The following is a 15,514-nucleotide window of genomic DNA, read 5'->3' as shown; positions in this document are numbered from 1 at the left end:
AGCAGAGACTCACGCTGCTACCCGTGCGCACTGCAGGTCTCCCCAGGGTGCCGAGGCGAGGTCACAAGTTCCCAAGCACGGCCCCTGAGTAGTCACACTCTTCCCCTACAGGGCGGTTCCATAACCCGCAGAGAGGGAGACGAACTGGATCAGGGCAGCGAAGTCTCAGAGCGCAACTTACCGTGTCAGAGTCACTGAAAGCTGCTCCAACAGGTGGGATGACCAACTATCCGACGCACTCCAACGGTATGCAGAGTCTCCGAAAGGAGCACCTGTACAAGGTGCTGGTGATCGGAGACCTGGGGGTGGGAAAGACCTCCATCATCAGGCGCTACGTCCATCAGACCTACTCCACCAACTACCGAGCCACTATCGGGGTGGACTTCGCCTTGAAAGTGTTGAACTGGGACTCTGAGACAGTCCGGCTTCAGCTGTGGGACATTGCAGGTGAGGGAATGAAGAAGTTAAATTCTAGAAATATTTGCTGAGTGTAGAAATATCATCTCCTGCTGTCTATACAGCTGACAGCAGGTCGAAGTGACTTTCAAACTGCAGAGAGGGTGTAATGGATGTGTATTACGCACCGTTTCCTGCTTCAATTTTGCATAGTTCTCATGTCAAAATGCGCAAAAACTTAAGAAACCCTTTAAAACTTCACAAAAGAAAAAATAATCTCAATGTTTAGCAATCCTGCCTCAGTTCCTGAAAAACTGATAGTATGGGTAGATAATATTTATCTTCAACCTGACAGTTAGGCATGACTGTTGTGAAATTACGAAACATTCACAACCCAAGTTTGCACTGTCACTGTGGTAAGCTGGTATTACACACAAACAGTATATTCTGTAACACACATGTGCACACCACACACACACACACACACACACACACACACACACACACACACACACACACAAAATGCTTATAGAAGACCATCACACGGTTACTCAGTCATTCTTTTAAGGTATGATGTTGTATCATGTGATTAGGGCCCATGTGAGGACGATTTAAAGGCCAGTCACAGGAGTATCATTGTAGCCCAAAAAAAAAAACACAAATCATCTTCACTCAGTCACACACACACATACATGCAGGCTCATGTTTAAGCAGATAATTTAGGTCAATTAGATCCACTTAGTAGTCACAGCTGATTTTTCTACCCGCTTGAAATAAGGTTAGGCTTGTAATTTATGGACTGGACTTTACATGTGGACTTTGAAGTCATGTAAAGCTGTAAATTGCGCCACCACCATACTGAATGACAGTGTGTCAAGTGACGTGTGACGTGTGTGTCTGTCTGAGACTGCTGTCACATCGCTTGCATATGAGGCTTCCTTATTAGCAATGAAAATCACTCATTCATCCTCTCTCACGAAAGGAGGAAGCTGTCAATCCACAGCCAGTCAGCTTTTCCATTTCCTCTTCTTTGCGATGCAAATAGAAGCATTTTGTCCTTGTCAGAATACTTCCAGCAAAGCCAAATGTGGCCCATCCGTCATTAATATTCATCAACCATGTAAACTTTTCTGCTGAGAAGTATGCACAGCAAGCAGGATGCACACACTCACATGCTCAGTTCAGGACCAACAAGTAGTCACATTAGACAGCACACACCCCGAGGGACTGTCCTGTTGACAGCAAACCTGCTCCTCAAGCACCTCATTTCCATTTCCTTCACAATGCATAAGCATGGGTGAACTCCCATGTGTGCACACTTCCACGCAGACCGTTCACATTATTATGTTGTCACAGATATTCATGAATACAGTTATAGAACCTGCAAAATGCAGGTTTAATTTAAGTAAGCTTATTACCAGCAGGAACAAGTAATTGCACTGACCATCTAGTTAAGTGCAACGTGACAGTAAGACTACAGGAATGTGCTGTTTCATGAGAATGCAGGGACTGCTAACTGCAGCCGTAATGTCAGCTGCGTTGGTTGTTTTGCTGCAAAAATTCAGAAAAACAATGGAAATCTGTCATCAGACTAATGAACGGGAACAACAGCGTTGCCATAGCAATGAACAAATCTCCCTGTGTGTGTTTGTGTGTTTGCTCATGACAGGTCAGGAACGTTTTGGGAACATGACACGAGTGTACTACCGTGAAGCCATGGGAGCATTCATAGTGTTCGATGTGACGCGGCCCACAACCTTTGAGGCCGTCATTAAGTGGAAGGAGGACTTGGATTCTAAACTAATGATGTCTAATGGACAGAGCATCGCCACCGTGCTGCTGGCCAACAAGTGTGACCAGGGCAGGGAGCTGACCAACAACGGCATCAAAATGGACCAGTTCTGCAAGGATCATGGCTTTGTTGGCTGGTTTGAGACCTCTGCTAAGGTGAGAGCAGAGCATGGCTGAAGGGATTCTTCTCTAGCTTCTTGCTTTGTTCCTTGCTGGTAGATGAGAATATGTAGATGAGATGATACCACTATCATTTGTTAAACATGAACCTCAAGTAAGGGGAGGATTAGCATAGTTTAGCATACAGACTGGAGAGCAGTTGACTACAAGTAACTGTATGCGGGTCTTCATTTGTAATCGACAGACATAAAAATCTACTCATATCATCCCACATTATTAGACCTGCTTTAATCATCAATGTCAAAGTGAATGGATCAGATTGTACAACTTACCAGTGAGCGGCTGGTACACCCAGTGGAGTTCTTCTCCCACTCAGGTCACTTCAGTCAGTTGCAAACATCCCCACAGAGCCAGCTGGAATTTCATATCCTCCTGGAAGGTGGCTCTATGAGATACATTAACAAAGCACGGTCAGAACAAGTTATTAAAGTGATCAAGTGTAAACTGTCTCGTCTTCTGAAGCTACTATATTGCAGAGAGTTCTGCTTCTAATCAAAGAAAGGTTATTTAATCATTTGAGCCACACTGCTTTGAATTCCATCCTTGACTAGATTCAAAGTCATATAACCAATATCAGATAACATGTATATTTTGCTTCTGCTTAACTCGATGGATTATTGGAGCTGCATCAGACTGACTGAAGTAATAAAATTCAAGTTGGTGTGTTTCTATGGCAGTAAAACCACATGATAATAGAGAAGTGAAGATGTTTTGTGCATTAATATAGTCATGATATATACCATCTTAGGATCCTTTGTACAATTTAAAATATAGTCATGTAGGCTTTAACAAATATTTTCTGTACAATACTGTGTGTGGATGTGCTAAAGAAATATTTGTGTTGCATAACGGTTTACATTAACTTCTTGCATATACTAATTCAAACACTGCAGTGTATGCAGAAGCTTTAAATTCTACTAATACTGTCTTCCTTTGCACATCCTCTGTTGACACTGATGTGTTGGAGCAGCGTAAGTGTGCTGCTTCTTGTGGCATCAACCCTCAACATTCTGAGAGGTCAAAGTTTCCAAGGTGCAGGTTCAGCCACAAGTGTCAGAGGTAGTCTACGCAAACAGATCTAACCTATTCTTTTATCAGCAAGAAAATGTTTGCAGCCTTTACATAAAGTAGTTTTAAACACACCGAGGTGCACACACAGTCTTCTTCACTATAGACTAACAGCAAGCTAACCAAAGCTGGAATATTGTTTAATGCATCTTTTAATCTCTCTGCTAGGACAACCTCAACATCAATGAAGCTGCAAACTTCCTGGTCAAGCACATTATGGCGACAGAGAATGACATACTAAAATCTGTGGTACCGGACACCATCTCCCCGCAGCTCAACTCCAACAGAGAGATGAGCTGCTCCGGCTGCTTCAAATAATAACAGGAGGAAGTATTTGTGGGACTGAAGAGAATGGAGGCACAGAAGGACAAAGAGGGACAGATGCACCCCACAGCCGTTCAAGGAAATCTGATCTATTTGCCACAGTTTGGCTTCTTTGGTCCAAACCAGAGTTGAACATTTCTGTTTGTTACATTTTTGTGGAACAAACCAAGTCACATGGACACAGTTGCACGTTGATTTAACAGTGCAGTTGTCATACTGTGAGCGTATATCATAACACTGCTGTCTGTATTCTTTGACATGATGTGGTCAGTCTTGCCAAAAAGCATAGACAAACGAGTCGGTGGTCAGCTTTTTAAGATTACATTCTCACTTCTAACAACATCTCACTGGAAACATCCTCAGCTCCCTGAGCAAAAGGAGTAAGTGCTCCCAGTATGGTTGATGCAACACACCCAAAGGTGCACCTCAATGACAGAATAAAAACAAACATGTCGTAGAACTTATAGCTTTTTTCTCACCATTTCAAGCAAGTGTGACTGTTACTGTTCTCCTTCTGGTTACCTTCACATTCACATTAACTTGGGGATAAAGACACTGTGGGAGACGAGCATGTTAAGGTTTCTCTGCACGAGCCAAAGAAATCAGTATCGACCACTTTCGGTGGATCCCAGATGTGCTATTGTGAAATTGTAAATTTGAATGTGAATTTTGCACATACACTGTTTTGTAATTGTATTAAGTTATTTACAGTATGCCTTTGTGAGTGCCACGTGTGGTTAATGTACTATGTTGAATTGCTTAAAGTCCTTCTTACAACTGACTATTTTGTTGAACGTTTTTTAAGTTGGCAATTTAAGTAACAACACGTAACTCCAGCAGCAACTTTGATGGGACAAGCAGCAAGAAAACACTGAAACACACATCCTGGATCTTGCCTAGTGTAACTGGTCTTTCATGGCCAGTAGGCAGGTTCACGAGAGCTGTTCAGGCTTAAATGTTCAAAGACAAAAGAGAGAAAAGTGTTTGTTAATGAACTAGGAGTGGTTTTCCTTCTGTCTGAAGTTTGGTGTTACAACTATTTGGCTGCAACATCTGAGTAAAGTTTTATCAGAACTAGTTAATATGTGTATGTGTGTAGTATTTTTCTTCTGTAGAGGAACACACATCAGAACTTGCAAACTGGACACTCTCATGAGTTCATTTGCCAAAACCCAACTCCCAGTATCCATGGTAACTAGAGTCTTTTTTATGGGTATCCTCTAACATCAGCAAAGCTATTTCTCGCTGCACCATGCACACACACACACACACACACCTACACACACACACACCAATACCTGTACACATAGACAGATTTTTCCACTTTCCATGTCCTTGTTCCTTTTCACCTCATCCTCTCTCCTCATCTTTTCTGAATGTGACTGTTTTAACTGTGTTTCTATTAAATGTTGCCTGCCTTTTTTATCTCTACTTTCTCTCATTGACTTACATATGTGCAGCACACTATATATGCACTTGCACCGACTCAGCTGTAGACCCTTAGATGCAGTGCTTTATTTGAAAGTCCAAGGAGAAGCCACTGGTTGCATATGTGAAGGTGATGACCCTGCACCTCTGTATTCCTTGGTAGTGGTATCATCTACCTAACCTTAAGCAAATCTTACTCCTCCCTTCTTATGCTGGCTTACAACAAAGATGATTCCTGACCTCTAATAAATTCTACACCAGCCCCTTTAGATGCAACTAGCGCCACATCAACATAAAATCAACTGTGGGTTGGTCTGCTGCCATCTATTCAAATGTGCAGTATGTTTCTAAAGGCATATTTGCATTGTTTCTATTGGCTCACACCATGTTTGCAAGCCTGATACAGTGGTGTCATGAATTAATGTGTGAGTTCCTGTTGGTGATTTACAGCATGCACATGAGAGTGTGATAGATTCAAACAATGCTTTCTCCACAGGACAATTTTACAGTGTTAGTCTGGTGTGAGTGAAGGTGTGTGACACCATCCGTCATGTGATATCAGTATAGTGTCACACTATATGTTTTTTTAGATCAGATTTCGACTGAACAGGAACACTCAGATGCAAATCCAAGCAAAGGACTTTACTTTATAATAAATACATTTTGTGAGAATTAAGTGTAGAATCAGACAGATTTGTTGAAAATTAGCCCAGGACATGCTGGAATAGTGTTGTGTGGATCAGCCCAAGCCACTTTGTTAGTTTCTCATTTCCAGAGCCAGGGCTGTGTATGAACACCAGATTTTTTTTCAGCGCGCGCACAGAACGGACAGCTGGCGGACCATGAGGGTATAGAGACTGAATTTCACTACAAGTACATTGGATTAGAAGCATGGACTCTACCATCTCGACCTGAAAAAAGGCATAACTTTATATCTCCAGATAATCCACTATTGGATTAATATTTGTAAAGTAGTAAAATCTATTTGCCATTTTCACATATATACCATATATTGCAACATCAAAGTACATTCATGCCATTTAACATGGAACAAATATTTTTCTGCCTCATGACCACTGTGGAACTTTAGTAGTTCATCACAGTAAAAGAGAGTGAATCAACTTCCAGGTTTTATTAGTTTAAACTCACAAATGTGTATCTGTGTGGGTGTGTGTGTGTGTGTGCGTGTGTGTGTGTGTTCAGGCTGATCCAGGACTCTCAGGTTCTCATTAGGTAGCCACATGACTGTGGATTATTCTCTGCCTGAGGGGATTAGATTTGGTCCTCTGCTTTTAGCTCATGTTAAGACATCACTACCAACAAGCCATGAAATGATCTAAAAATACTGTGGAAGAATTTTGTCATCCTAAAGTCATCAAGTTTAATCTAATAAATAAAAGACTGACAGAAATCAAGTATATGGTTTCAGTTTCCCTGTAAAGATCTTAATGCTGATGAAGTTGTAAAAATCTGTAAAGTGTGAGGATTTTATTAAAATTTTTAAATATGCTGTTAAAAATAAAACAAAAATGAGAATTTTATTTTATTTTGGATTAATTTAGTGGAGCAAACTCTCGCAGTTTGTCTATTAATTCATCCTGTGACGACAGCTGGCACTGATTTAACTATTCATTACTGAGATTATGAGCCCAACATATCATGCTCTCTGTAGTTCTCAGACTCTGCCAAAGAACCACCTACAGAAAATCCTCGCATATTCTCTGAGACGGAGAGAGAGAAGGAGAGGGAGAAGCGGTTAGTAAGAGGAGAAAATGTAATGGAACAGATGCAATACTTAAATCTTCCAGCAACAAAAGGTCACCACCGACTCATCAGGAGGGCCTGCAGGTAAACAGAGACTGAAACGCTGAAAGGCTCACCTCAACTGCCTTTAGAAAAACACACACAATTCACACAAATTAAAAGTGCTAACTCTATTAAATGAGAACACATTCAGCCTGCTTAATCACATGGAGACCAGCAGAGTCTTGTGGCAAGTTACGTAATTCAACCACAAGTGCTCAGACAATGGAAGTGACTTGATCTGATTTTTATCAAGTGTCTCTCTCCTAGTTCTCACTGTCAGGAATTGTTCCAGTGGAGCCATCTGTTGTCAAATGTGCCACACTGCAGATTAAAACATTAAAGCCCAAACAAAATCACAGATGCAGAGCAGAAACAATCTAATTCATTTTGGATTGTTATTCTTTTCCTAAGCTTTATTTTTAATTATGCTAGCAGAACTTTTATGGGATATCATGCTATCATACTACTAGAAATGTGTATGTTTCCCAAGATGGCTAATTGCTGCCAAAAAACAAACAAACAAAGAAATACACTGTTAAGTCAACCTGCATAAGTACACACATGTTAAAGTGAGGTGCAGCCACTCGGGAATGACCAGATCATATTGCGTGAACATCAACACAAGCTTTCCCAGGCAAAAGGCCTCCTCCATTAGGGTGATTTTCTCACCTTTAAGCCCCTTAGAAGTCATCGACTCTCAGTTTCCACCCGATCTATCAGGGCCAAGTTGACCTGCTTGGCCTTTGTGCCCTCTGGATTGACTTTCTTTAATTCTCTCACGTTGATAAGTGCATGAATAGTCTGTGAGAATGACCAAAATGAGTGTGATTAACAAATCTGACTGTAGTTTTGTAATCATCTGCAGAACATTATGCTACATTTGCTGACATAAAAGAAAGTTGAGAGATGAAATAACAGTCTCCTTTAATTAACATAGCCTCCAAAAGGAGAAAATTGGAGGGAGAGTTAGGATTGCTGAAAAAAAAGTGAAAACAAAGAGAAATTGGGAAAGTACGTTAAACAGGGAACAGAGGTGAGACTAAGTGGGAGTGAGTGACTAAGATTCAGGAGGGAGAAACATGACATATGAAGCGCAGTATTAAATCATTAATTTATCTGTCCAGGTTGAAAGATGAGTCCTCAAAGACCTTATGAGCTCGGCTATTCATCACTCACACTGAACACTGCCAGATTTTACATCTCATTAACATTACTGATGGTTTTTCAACAACAGTGCATTGCATTACGGATATCTTCATAAGTGGAGGATGTTGGAAACAAACATATTTTACTGGCTGGAGCATTTTTGTTTGTTTGGTTACATTTATCACATTTGGCCTGAAATTGCAGGAATCATTTCGGACAAGATTGCAGGAAGATACAGTCATTTTTGTGCATTAAAAATAAATGAACATAGGAGAAAAGCTTTTTGTGTATTGTACACATCAGTGCACACAGCATGCTGCCAGTTGCCTGACTGTGCATGCACTGCCACTAGAGGGCAATAAGCACCAGTGAGATCAAATATGTGCACCCTGCAGTCAGCTTAGTGGGAGATCAAACATTCTTTTGTCATTAACCACCACTAGACAACTCAACACCCTCAAAGGCCAGTGTCATTAAAAATAAAATGTGGTGAGCATTTTGTCATAAAATCCAAATTATAAAATCATTTCATACTTACATAAATTATTGAAAGACCATCTGCACTTGGATGATTATATTGACTGAAAACACCTGCATAAATAAGTGAAAATAAAATACAGCAAAAGTTGATCAGGGGCTGCAAAGCTGGTTTTCTGTAAAGAGTCCTGAGTGTCAAATATTTACAATAAGCAGAGTTTATAAAAAAAAAAAGGCAAAAGTCAACTTAAAACTTTCCAAAAAAAAAAAAAAAATAGAGCAATGATCGGAATGCACAAAGCAAATAGAAAACAGGTACAGGTACAGGAGGCACACAATATGAGCATGAATCTGCTTGTACTGCATCCAAAAGGGACTTGTTTACTTGGTCCTTGAGAAGCAATTTAGATAAAGGTGGTTAAGATAACAAGTTTGTGGACAGCATGCAACATTTCCATCCAATAAAAGTTAGAAAAGTCCAGCAGTCCGGATTTCTCAAATATTTCCATAAAAGACAGCTTTTCTTCTAAACTTGAACTTTATTCATGGATTAAAACTTTGCTAAAGTGCAGTTTCTTTAGACAGAACTATTTAATATATCTAAGTAAATTTGTGAGGTCTGTTTCAGTGAGTCAAAACAAAACTCCGAGGTGTGTGCAGCTTAAAAGAGCTGTGTCACTGTGGTCAGCTGAAGAGAAGAGATCACGATGACAGTCAGAAAAGAAACAAAGGAGAGCCAACCATTAAACCAAAAGGTAAACACGGCACACTTTGTCAAGTCTTTTTGTTGAGTTGTGTGGTTTTGGTGCAAAATGCTGTGGTGTGTTGCATTCTGTTAGAGAGAGGCAGAACAAACACTGTCTGCAAGAGGTAATGTATGCTCAATCTTCCTGTTTACAGGAACATGCTTGATCCAGATTCCTGAGAATTGTTCAATATCAAACCATATAAAATGCTTTCTAAAGCAATTAATATACATATAAGGATTATTTTTTTAGTTATCCTGAGGTAATCAAGCGGTGAAATATGTTACAGTTATAAAAAAAAACATTGTTCTCTTTGATTCAAACCTATGAATTTGTCATTGTCAAAATTATAACATTCTCAACACACCTCAAAATGTGCAGATTTGTTTCCCCCTAAAATAGATAAACTGCAATAAGCCATTTGTAATGCTAAAAACATTTGCTGCAGAACTCTATGGAAGATTTGTAATCAGGACAAAAGTAAAATAAATGGTTTAGAACATCAGAAATGCCTTTCCGACCCCTCACTATAAATCTTAAATTGAAAAGGCAGCAAGCAAATTAAAACATCTGCTGATTACGGCCTTCTCATTGTAAATGCATTGGTGTGTGGTGATGAGATCTTGTGTCACTGCTTTATACTGCAGCCTGTACTCAGGCTACATCATAATGTCCTGAAATCCTGTACGATACGAGCTACAGTGCAGTTCGAAATCTTAACCCCAGGCACAAACTTCCTGTGGGTTTTGATGCAGCATGTGTACTGGAGGTGTATCTAAAGTGGATGTTGTCCTGTGAGTGTGTTCCTGCCGGAGGTGGATGGAGCCTCCTCCGATGCCATATACTTATCGAGGTCCACAGAACAGGCCGAGAGCGATCCCTGCGGTTGGAGTGGCATCCCATGCTGCGAAAGAAGTGTGTCTATGTGAGAAAAGAGGGAGGACATAGGGCAGTCTGGGGAGGTGTATTTGGCTAACACCTGCAGCTGCTCTGGCTGTAGATTTGCTTCGTTGCAGACCTTCTGGCACAAGGCAGAGACACTGTGACATGTTTTCATCTTCAGCTGGCTCAGCTGGCTCTTCTCCACGATCAGCTTCTCCCTCTCTGTCTTCTGTGACATTCACATGCACAACACACAATCTGATCAAAACAACTATAACCAAAAGGCTGCTTTATGAAAAATGGAATGATTTTACTCACCAGCTTGTTGATTTCACACTGCAGATTATATATACAGTCCAGCTTTCTCTTGCGGCATCGCTGAGCTGCGAGACGGTTTTTGCTGCGCCTCCTCATATCATGAACAAAGTCCAGCTGTTCGCGCGTAAAGACCTGTTGTTTCAGCAGCTGCTGGAAGTCATTTCGACTCAGATCCACTATCCAGTCTACAGAATAGGGCAACTGCATCTGAGAAAACCCCAAAAAGAAGCAAAGGTCATACAAACAGACATGTGAGAGAGTATCTGCATCAATGAAGTAGCATTTTCCTCCTCTTCATATATATATATATATATATATATATATATATATATATATATATATATGTATATCAAGCTCTCAGGAACACGGAATTGTGACTGTGTGAGGTACAAACTAATGAAAATCTATGCTTTGTTTAATTAGTAAGACTAAAGGCATTCTCATATCCTGCAGGGACATCACACTTATATCTACTTTAGAGGGTTAGTATAGTGAAAAATTTGGTTGCTTGTCGAAACATCATTGTCAACATATATTTCTTAAAACTCTCATTTAATGAAATAAAATTCACTGAATGAAACTGAGAAATATTCAATCAAAAGTCAGTATGGAACTTGCTATAAATGCACCAAGAGAAATAAAGCCAGTCAAGCCAAATGGACACAGAGTTCGGACAGTTATATTTTTACCAAGTTGTTAATTGTTAACTCGAAAAACTTGCTGCTGCTAATGTGTGACAGGAAATGTACACTGAGCAGTTCATTGGAGCAATTTAAATCTTGCTGTGTTTTATCTAGAGTAAATAAAAGAAATGCGTTTCCTCTAAAATGACCTTTGCTTTTTTTTCTGCACAGTCACAGTACTTTTTTGTCGAATCCAAATGATAAATCTGGACAGTAGAAAGATAAATTTCTCAAACCTTTTGTTTGACCTACAGTCATTAGCAACTCAACAGACTGAGTCATGAAGTTCGGCTTGAATTGAACTCTGAACCAATTAGCGAGACGCACACACGGCAACAATGTACACACATGGAAACACACATATCATCTCTACTGGGTGAATAGTTAACTTGGCGCTATAGCAAATCCACCTACTGCCAATGTTCACTTGTGTGTGACAAAATGTACCTAAAGGTCTTATCTAAAACAAATAAAGTGAGGTAATCTACAGGTAGGGTGACAATGACGCTGCTTAACGGGCTAATTTCAGTACAACATGAACTCCACAGTTAGGAGACAGCAGGACAAATAAACAGGAGAGCAGAGCTGCAGAACATTGGCAGACTTGAGTCATAGTTTTCCTGCTCACCTGCCTCGCTCTCTCCCTGGTGGACGCCTCACTGTCTCCTTCAGTTTCTGTCCCTGAGTCTCCATCCTCCCCTGAGTTTAGGGAGGAAAGACCCGACTGAGATGCCCCTTCGCACTCAGACAGCCTCGGTAAACATTTCCTTTGGTCCAGATCCTGCAAAAAGGGACAGCTGGTTTTTGTGGAGCTGAGGTTCAGCCAATCTGAAGATGTGCTCTGTGTCCATCTGCTCCCTGTATCAGCAGAACACCCTGCCTCGGACTCCTGGAAGTTCATATGCTCGACTGCCTCACTTTCTCTGGTAGTATTTAATGACAGGGTCGCTCCTTCCATAGTGCCTGTTTGGCCTCTTTGCCCTCTTTGCCAGGCCTTATTTGCCCCTTTACCCCCAAGTTCTTTCTCTTCCTCTGCCTCTCTGTGAAAAGGGACTGGCAAATCAGGGTCCTTTGCTTTCTTGTCTTCTTTAAAGTCCACGGCAAACCGCTCGTGCTCCAGTGAACTAGTGATGGCTGGGCCCTCATTTAAGGCCCTCCGAGGGCAATGGTGCAATATTAACCCTGCTGACATCTCACTAAGCCTTGCGCTTGGTTCTGAGGAGACTGCTTTCACACTGGTTATGTCTGAAGATCTGATTCCACTGGGGAGCTTCATCTCTTCTTCCATCTTTGCAGCACCGTTCTCTCTCACCTTCTCATCCCTTTTTCCCTGTCTATCGTTTGTGTCTTTCTTAACCGTATCAACTTCCATTCTGCCTACACAATTCTCTGTTTCCCTGACATATATTTCAGCTTTCTGTGGGTCATCAGCCACTCCTTTGCTCTGTCTGCAGGCATTTGACATTTCAGAGTACTCAACTTCAGTTTCATTCTTACTGTTTGCCCTGCTGGAGCAGGAGAGGACAGAGTCACCCCTGGTTGCCTTTACAGGAGCAGCTAGATTTTTCTCTGGGACACAAGCTTCCTTCCCACAAGCTAGTTGGAACTTTCGATATTTTGGACACTGCACAAAATGCTCCTTTGTTCCTTCAGCTACAGGTGTAACAGTGTCTGTGCTGTTCTGACTTCCCATTTTGTTCTTCACAGATTTGTTACAGTCCCAAGCCACTTCCTGCGGAGGTGGTGAGTCAGCCACTGGTTTTACTTCTTTCTCATCCAAGAATACATCGTCAGTGTCTGTGCCACATTTTTCTTTTGATAATTGGCTCTTGCATCTCTTTTTTTGGGCCTTGTTGAGGAACTTCGGGAGGAGGAAATCAAAGCAGGCCTCGTCTAGGTCTCTGAAGCCGAGAATGGAAGCTGAGTTTCGTATTGCTAAGGCATTGTCTTTTCCAAGGTGCAGTTTGGATGTGTAGGCAAACTTCAGCAATGGTTCAAAGCCAGCAACTGTCACCTGTAACAGAGGAAGATGACATACATGAGCACTTTCTATTTTCTAGTGTGCTCTCAAGGAAAAGCGATGGGATCGAGCTACAATACATTTTAAAAATGTTTTTGGCCAGAAAATGGTGGAGAAACCACTGACCTGCTGTGGTAAATAAAGCTGAGGATTGTAGTGCCTCAGCAACCAATACATGTGACCATGAAAATTTAGCCTCAATGGTTTTACAGTTTCTAAAATCACATAAAAAAGGGGGAAATTAATGGGGAAAAAATGATAATGTGACATCTATGGAAACAGGTTTGTCATTTTAAAAAACAGTTCTATACAAGAAACAGAGTACTTACTATGAACAAGACTAATAAACACTTAAGTTTGAGGGCTCTTACACTTTTTTAGACAAGATATTAATTTATTTCATATTATGATCTATTCTGATTGGATGTCCCTGCTGATAAGAGATACTTTTTATGTTAGTGTTTTCAATGTGGCATGTCAAGATTAGAGACAGTAGCAATATAAAAAAAAAAATCCCCATCTAAGGCACCATAAACACTCGTTGAGGAAATAACACTTTTAGTCACTTTTCTCACTTCGCTTTCAAACACATTCCTTGTTTGTTGTGAGGCAGCAGAGCTTGTGTGTCACTACTACGTCTGTTACGGCATCGTGAGGTGACATCTCACCTCTTGTGGCAGAATTATCACGGCTCCGTGCCGTGTGAGGGAAGACGAGATCCTCTGGGCGAAGTACTCGCTACAGGAAGCGAGTACGGAGCTGTGTGCTCTGAAACTCTGACCCTGCACCACCACCGTAACATCACACAGCACATCCCGGCAACGCTGCTCGTCCAGGCAGCGCAGCACATGGCAGGAATGCAATGTAGACTCGAATGTAAACACAGACGACCGGGGGGCAGACATGGCCATCAGGGACATCTAAATACACAAAACACACATATACAGTCCCCGTTAACCAATGCCCCGCTATGACAGTACATTCCAGACTTTAAAAGTACGACTTCAAAACACCAACTAAAACATGCCTACCTTACAAACTGTTGTATCCAAGTTTCTCACGGTGTCAAAGAAAGTCCCAGCTGCTGAGCAGACATGGTTATTTCTAAAGGGAATGCCGTCCAACCAGGCTGTGTTTCCCAGAATGCCTTATCTGAACTCGGCTACAAACTAAAAACTGAGCTTGACTCAGTCATATGGCCTGTGTGTGAGTATGTGAGAGGAGGGAGAGTGTGTGCGTCTGTGTTTCTGTGTGTGAGTGTGAGTGTGTGTGTGTGTTGCAACAATTCTGGGTGTAACAGAGCAGCGCTGACTCACGCACTCCTGCTGATAAAGGATGAGCAAGCAGTTTTCCCGTCCATACCAATCCCACCCTTGGATCTGTCTGGTAAACTAACAGGCTTTTCCCAGAAAATCCCTTTACAGACTGAACATCATTTGGAGATTAAGGTGAGGGTAGAGGAATACAAACCTGGTTGTTGAAAAGAAGATATTGTCTGTTGTCTGTGTCTTTTGATCTAAAAGTTGCCTGAACCTTCTGATCTAATTGCAGGCAAAGTGGAGAAAGAAATTTGAAAAGAAGCTGTGCACTAACAAAAAACAAGAACAAATGTCACTGACCTGTTGCAAGGAGGAGGCTGTTATGTTAATCTAAAGGTTAATAATTTCCAGTAGGTCCTACTTATCTCATATCTTGTTTTTACAGGTAGCAAAGCAAGTCATTGTGCGTGTGTGTTGTGAACAGAGGGAGAGAAATGCTTCGCTGGCAGAGGTTTAAGTGAATCAGCACATCTAATATACCTGCATATCTAATGCCCACTTGAATCATAAAGTTTTTAAATATTCATATAATATATCCATAATATAAAGATGTTAGATAATTTGTGTTGTTTGAGGTGTCAGCAACTGTTATTGGCCAGTTACATATAATAAACACATGGATAATAATGGAAATAAGTAATATATAACTGAATACTGAGAAAAGGTGTAATTATTATCTTTGTAAATGGGTTTTGCATAAAGAAAAAGCACACAACAGAGTGTAGCCAAACCAGATAATCATCTCCACAAAGCACTGTTGCCAGTGTCACATGATTTGGAGGAAGAGGGAAGCCTATCAGAGTCAAACTGGCCAATCAGGTGACTGTTTCATAATTCCAGAATGAACTAATCTCGTCATGAAAATAAAAAAAACTGTCTAGTTCCTTTTTCTTTGTAAGCCTGGTGGCAGTAAAGACAGAGCACAACAAA

The 15,514-nt window shown here is 41.0% G+C and overlaps 2 protein-coding genes across 3 annotated transcripts; one reads left to right on the top strand and one right to left on the bottom strand.

Moving 5' to 3' along the window:
• Nucleotides 1-36: 36 nt before the first annotated feature.
• On the top strand, nt 37-4,841 carry rab38b (RAB38b, member of RAS oncogene family). The gene is made up of 3 exons (XM_023281275.3): nt 37-447; nt 2,066-2,343; nt 3,604-4,841. The coding sequence occupies exons 1-3, from the start codon at nt 219-221 to the stop codon at nt 3,751-3,753; spliced, it is 657 nt and encodes a 218-aa protein (XP_023137043.1). The 5' UTR covers nt 37-218; the 3' UTR covers nt 3,754-4,841.
• Nucleotides 4,842-7,900: 3,059 nt separating this feature from the next.
• On the bottom strand, nt 7,901-15,426 carry bach1b (BTB and CNC homology 1, basic leucine zipper transcription factor 1 b). Of its 2 annotated transcripts, none has more exons than XM_023281288.3 (5): nt 14,297-15,426; nt 13,934-14,185; nt 11,874-13,259; nt 10,563-10,769; nt 7,901-10,473 (listed from the first exon to the last, which is right to left on the bottom strand). In XM_023281288.3, the coding sequence occupies exons 2-5, from the start codon at nt 14,183-14,185 to the stop codon at nt 10,138-10,140; spliced, it is 2,181 nt and encodes a 726-aa protein (XP_023137056.2). In that variant the 5' UTR covers nt 14,297-15,426; the 3' UTR covers nt 7,901-10,137. The 2 variants fall into 2 exon arrangements, with proteins under 2 accessions (XP_023137056.2, XP_035809220.2); XM_035953327.2 differs by lacking the exon at nt 14,297-15,426 and adding an exon at nt 13,392-13,480 and having other exon boundaries at nt 13,934-14,072.
• Nucleotides 15,427-15,514: the final 88 nt, after the last annotated feature.

This window comes from Amphiprion ocellaris, chromosome 14 (assembly GCF_022539595.1).
Source record: "Amphiprion ocellaris isolate individual 3 ecotype Okinawa chromosome 14, ASM2253959v1, whole genome shotgun sequence".
Lineage (NCBI taxonomy): Eukaryota > Metazoa > Chordata > Actinopteri > Pomacentridae > Amphiprion > Amphiprion ocellaris.
This window is presented reverse-complemented; position numbering and strand designations above follow the sequence as displayed.

Coding starts and splice junctions, on each gene's coding strand:
- rab38b (XM_023281275.3), top strand. CDS start 219: ATGACCAACTATCCGACGCACTCCAACGGTATGCAGAGTCTCCGAAAG. Junction 448..2,065: donor TCAGCTGTGGGACATTGCAG/GTGAGGGAATGA, acceptor TGCTCATGACAG/GTCAGGAACGTTTTGGGAAC. Junction 2,344..3,603: donor GGTTTGAGACCTCTGCTAAG/GTGAGAGCAGAG, acceptor TCTCTCTGCTAG/GACAACCTCAACATCAATGA.
- bach1b (XM_023281288.3), bottom strand. CDS start 14,185: ATGTCCCTGATGGCCATGTCTGCCCCCCGGTCGTCTGTGTTTACATTC. Junction 10,770..11,873: donor CCAGGGAGAGAGCGAGGCAG/GTGAGCAGGAAA, acceptor GGGTTTTCTCAG/ATGCAGTTGCCCTATTCTGT. Junction 10,474..10,562: donor AGTGTGAAATCAACAAGCTG/GTGAGTAAAATC, acceptor TGAATGTCACAG/AAGACAGAGAGGGAGAAGCT.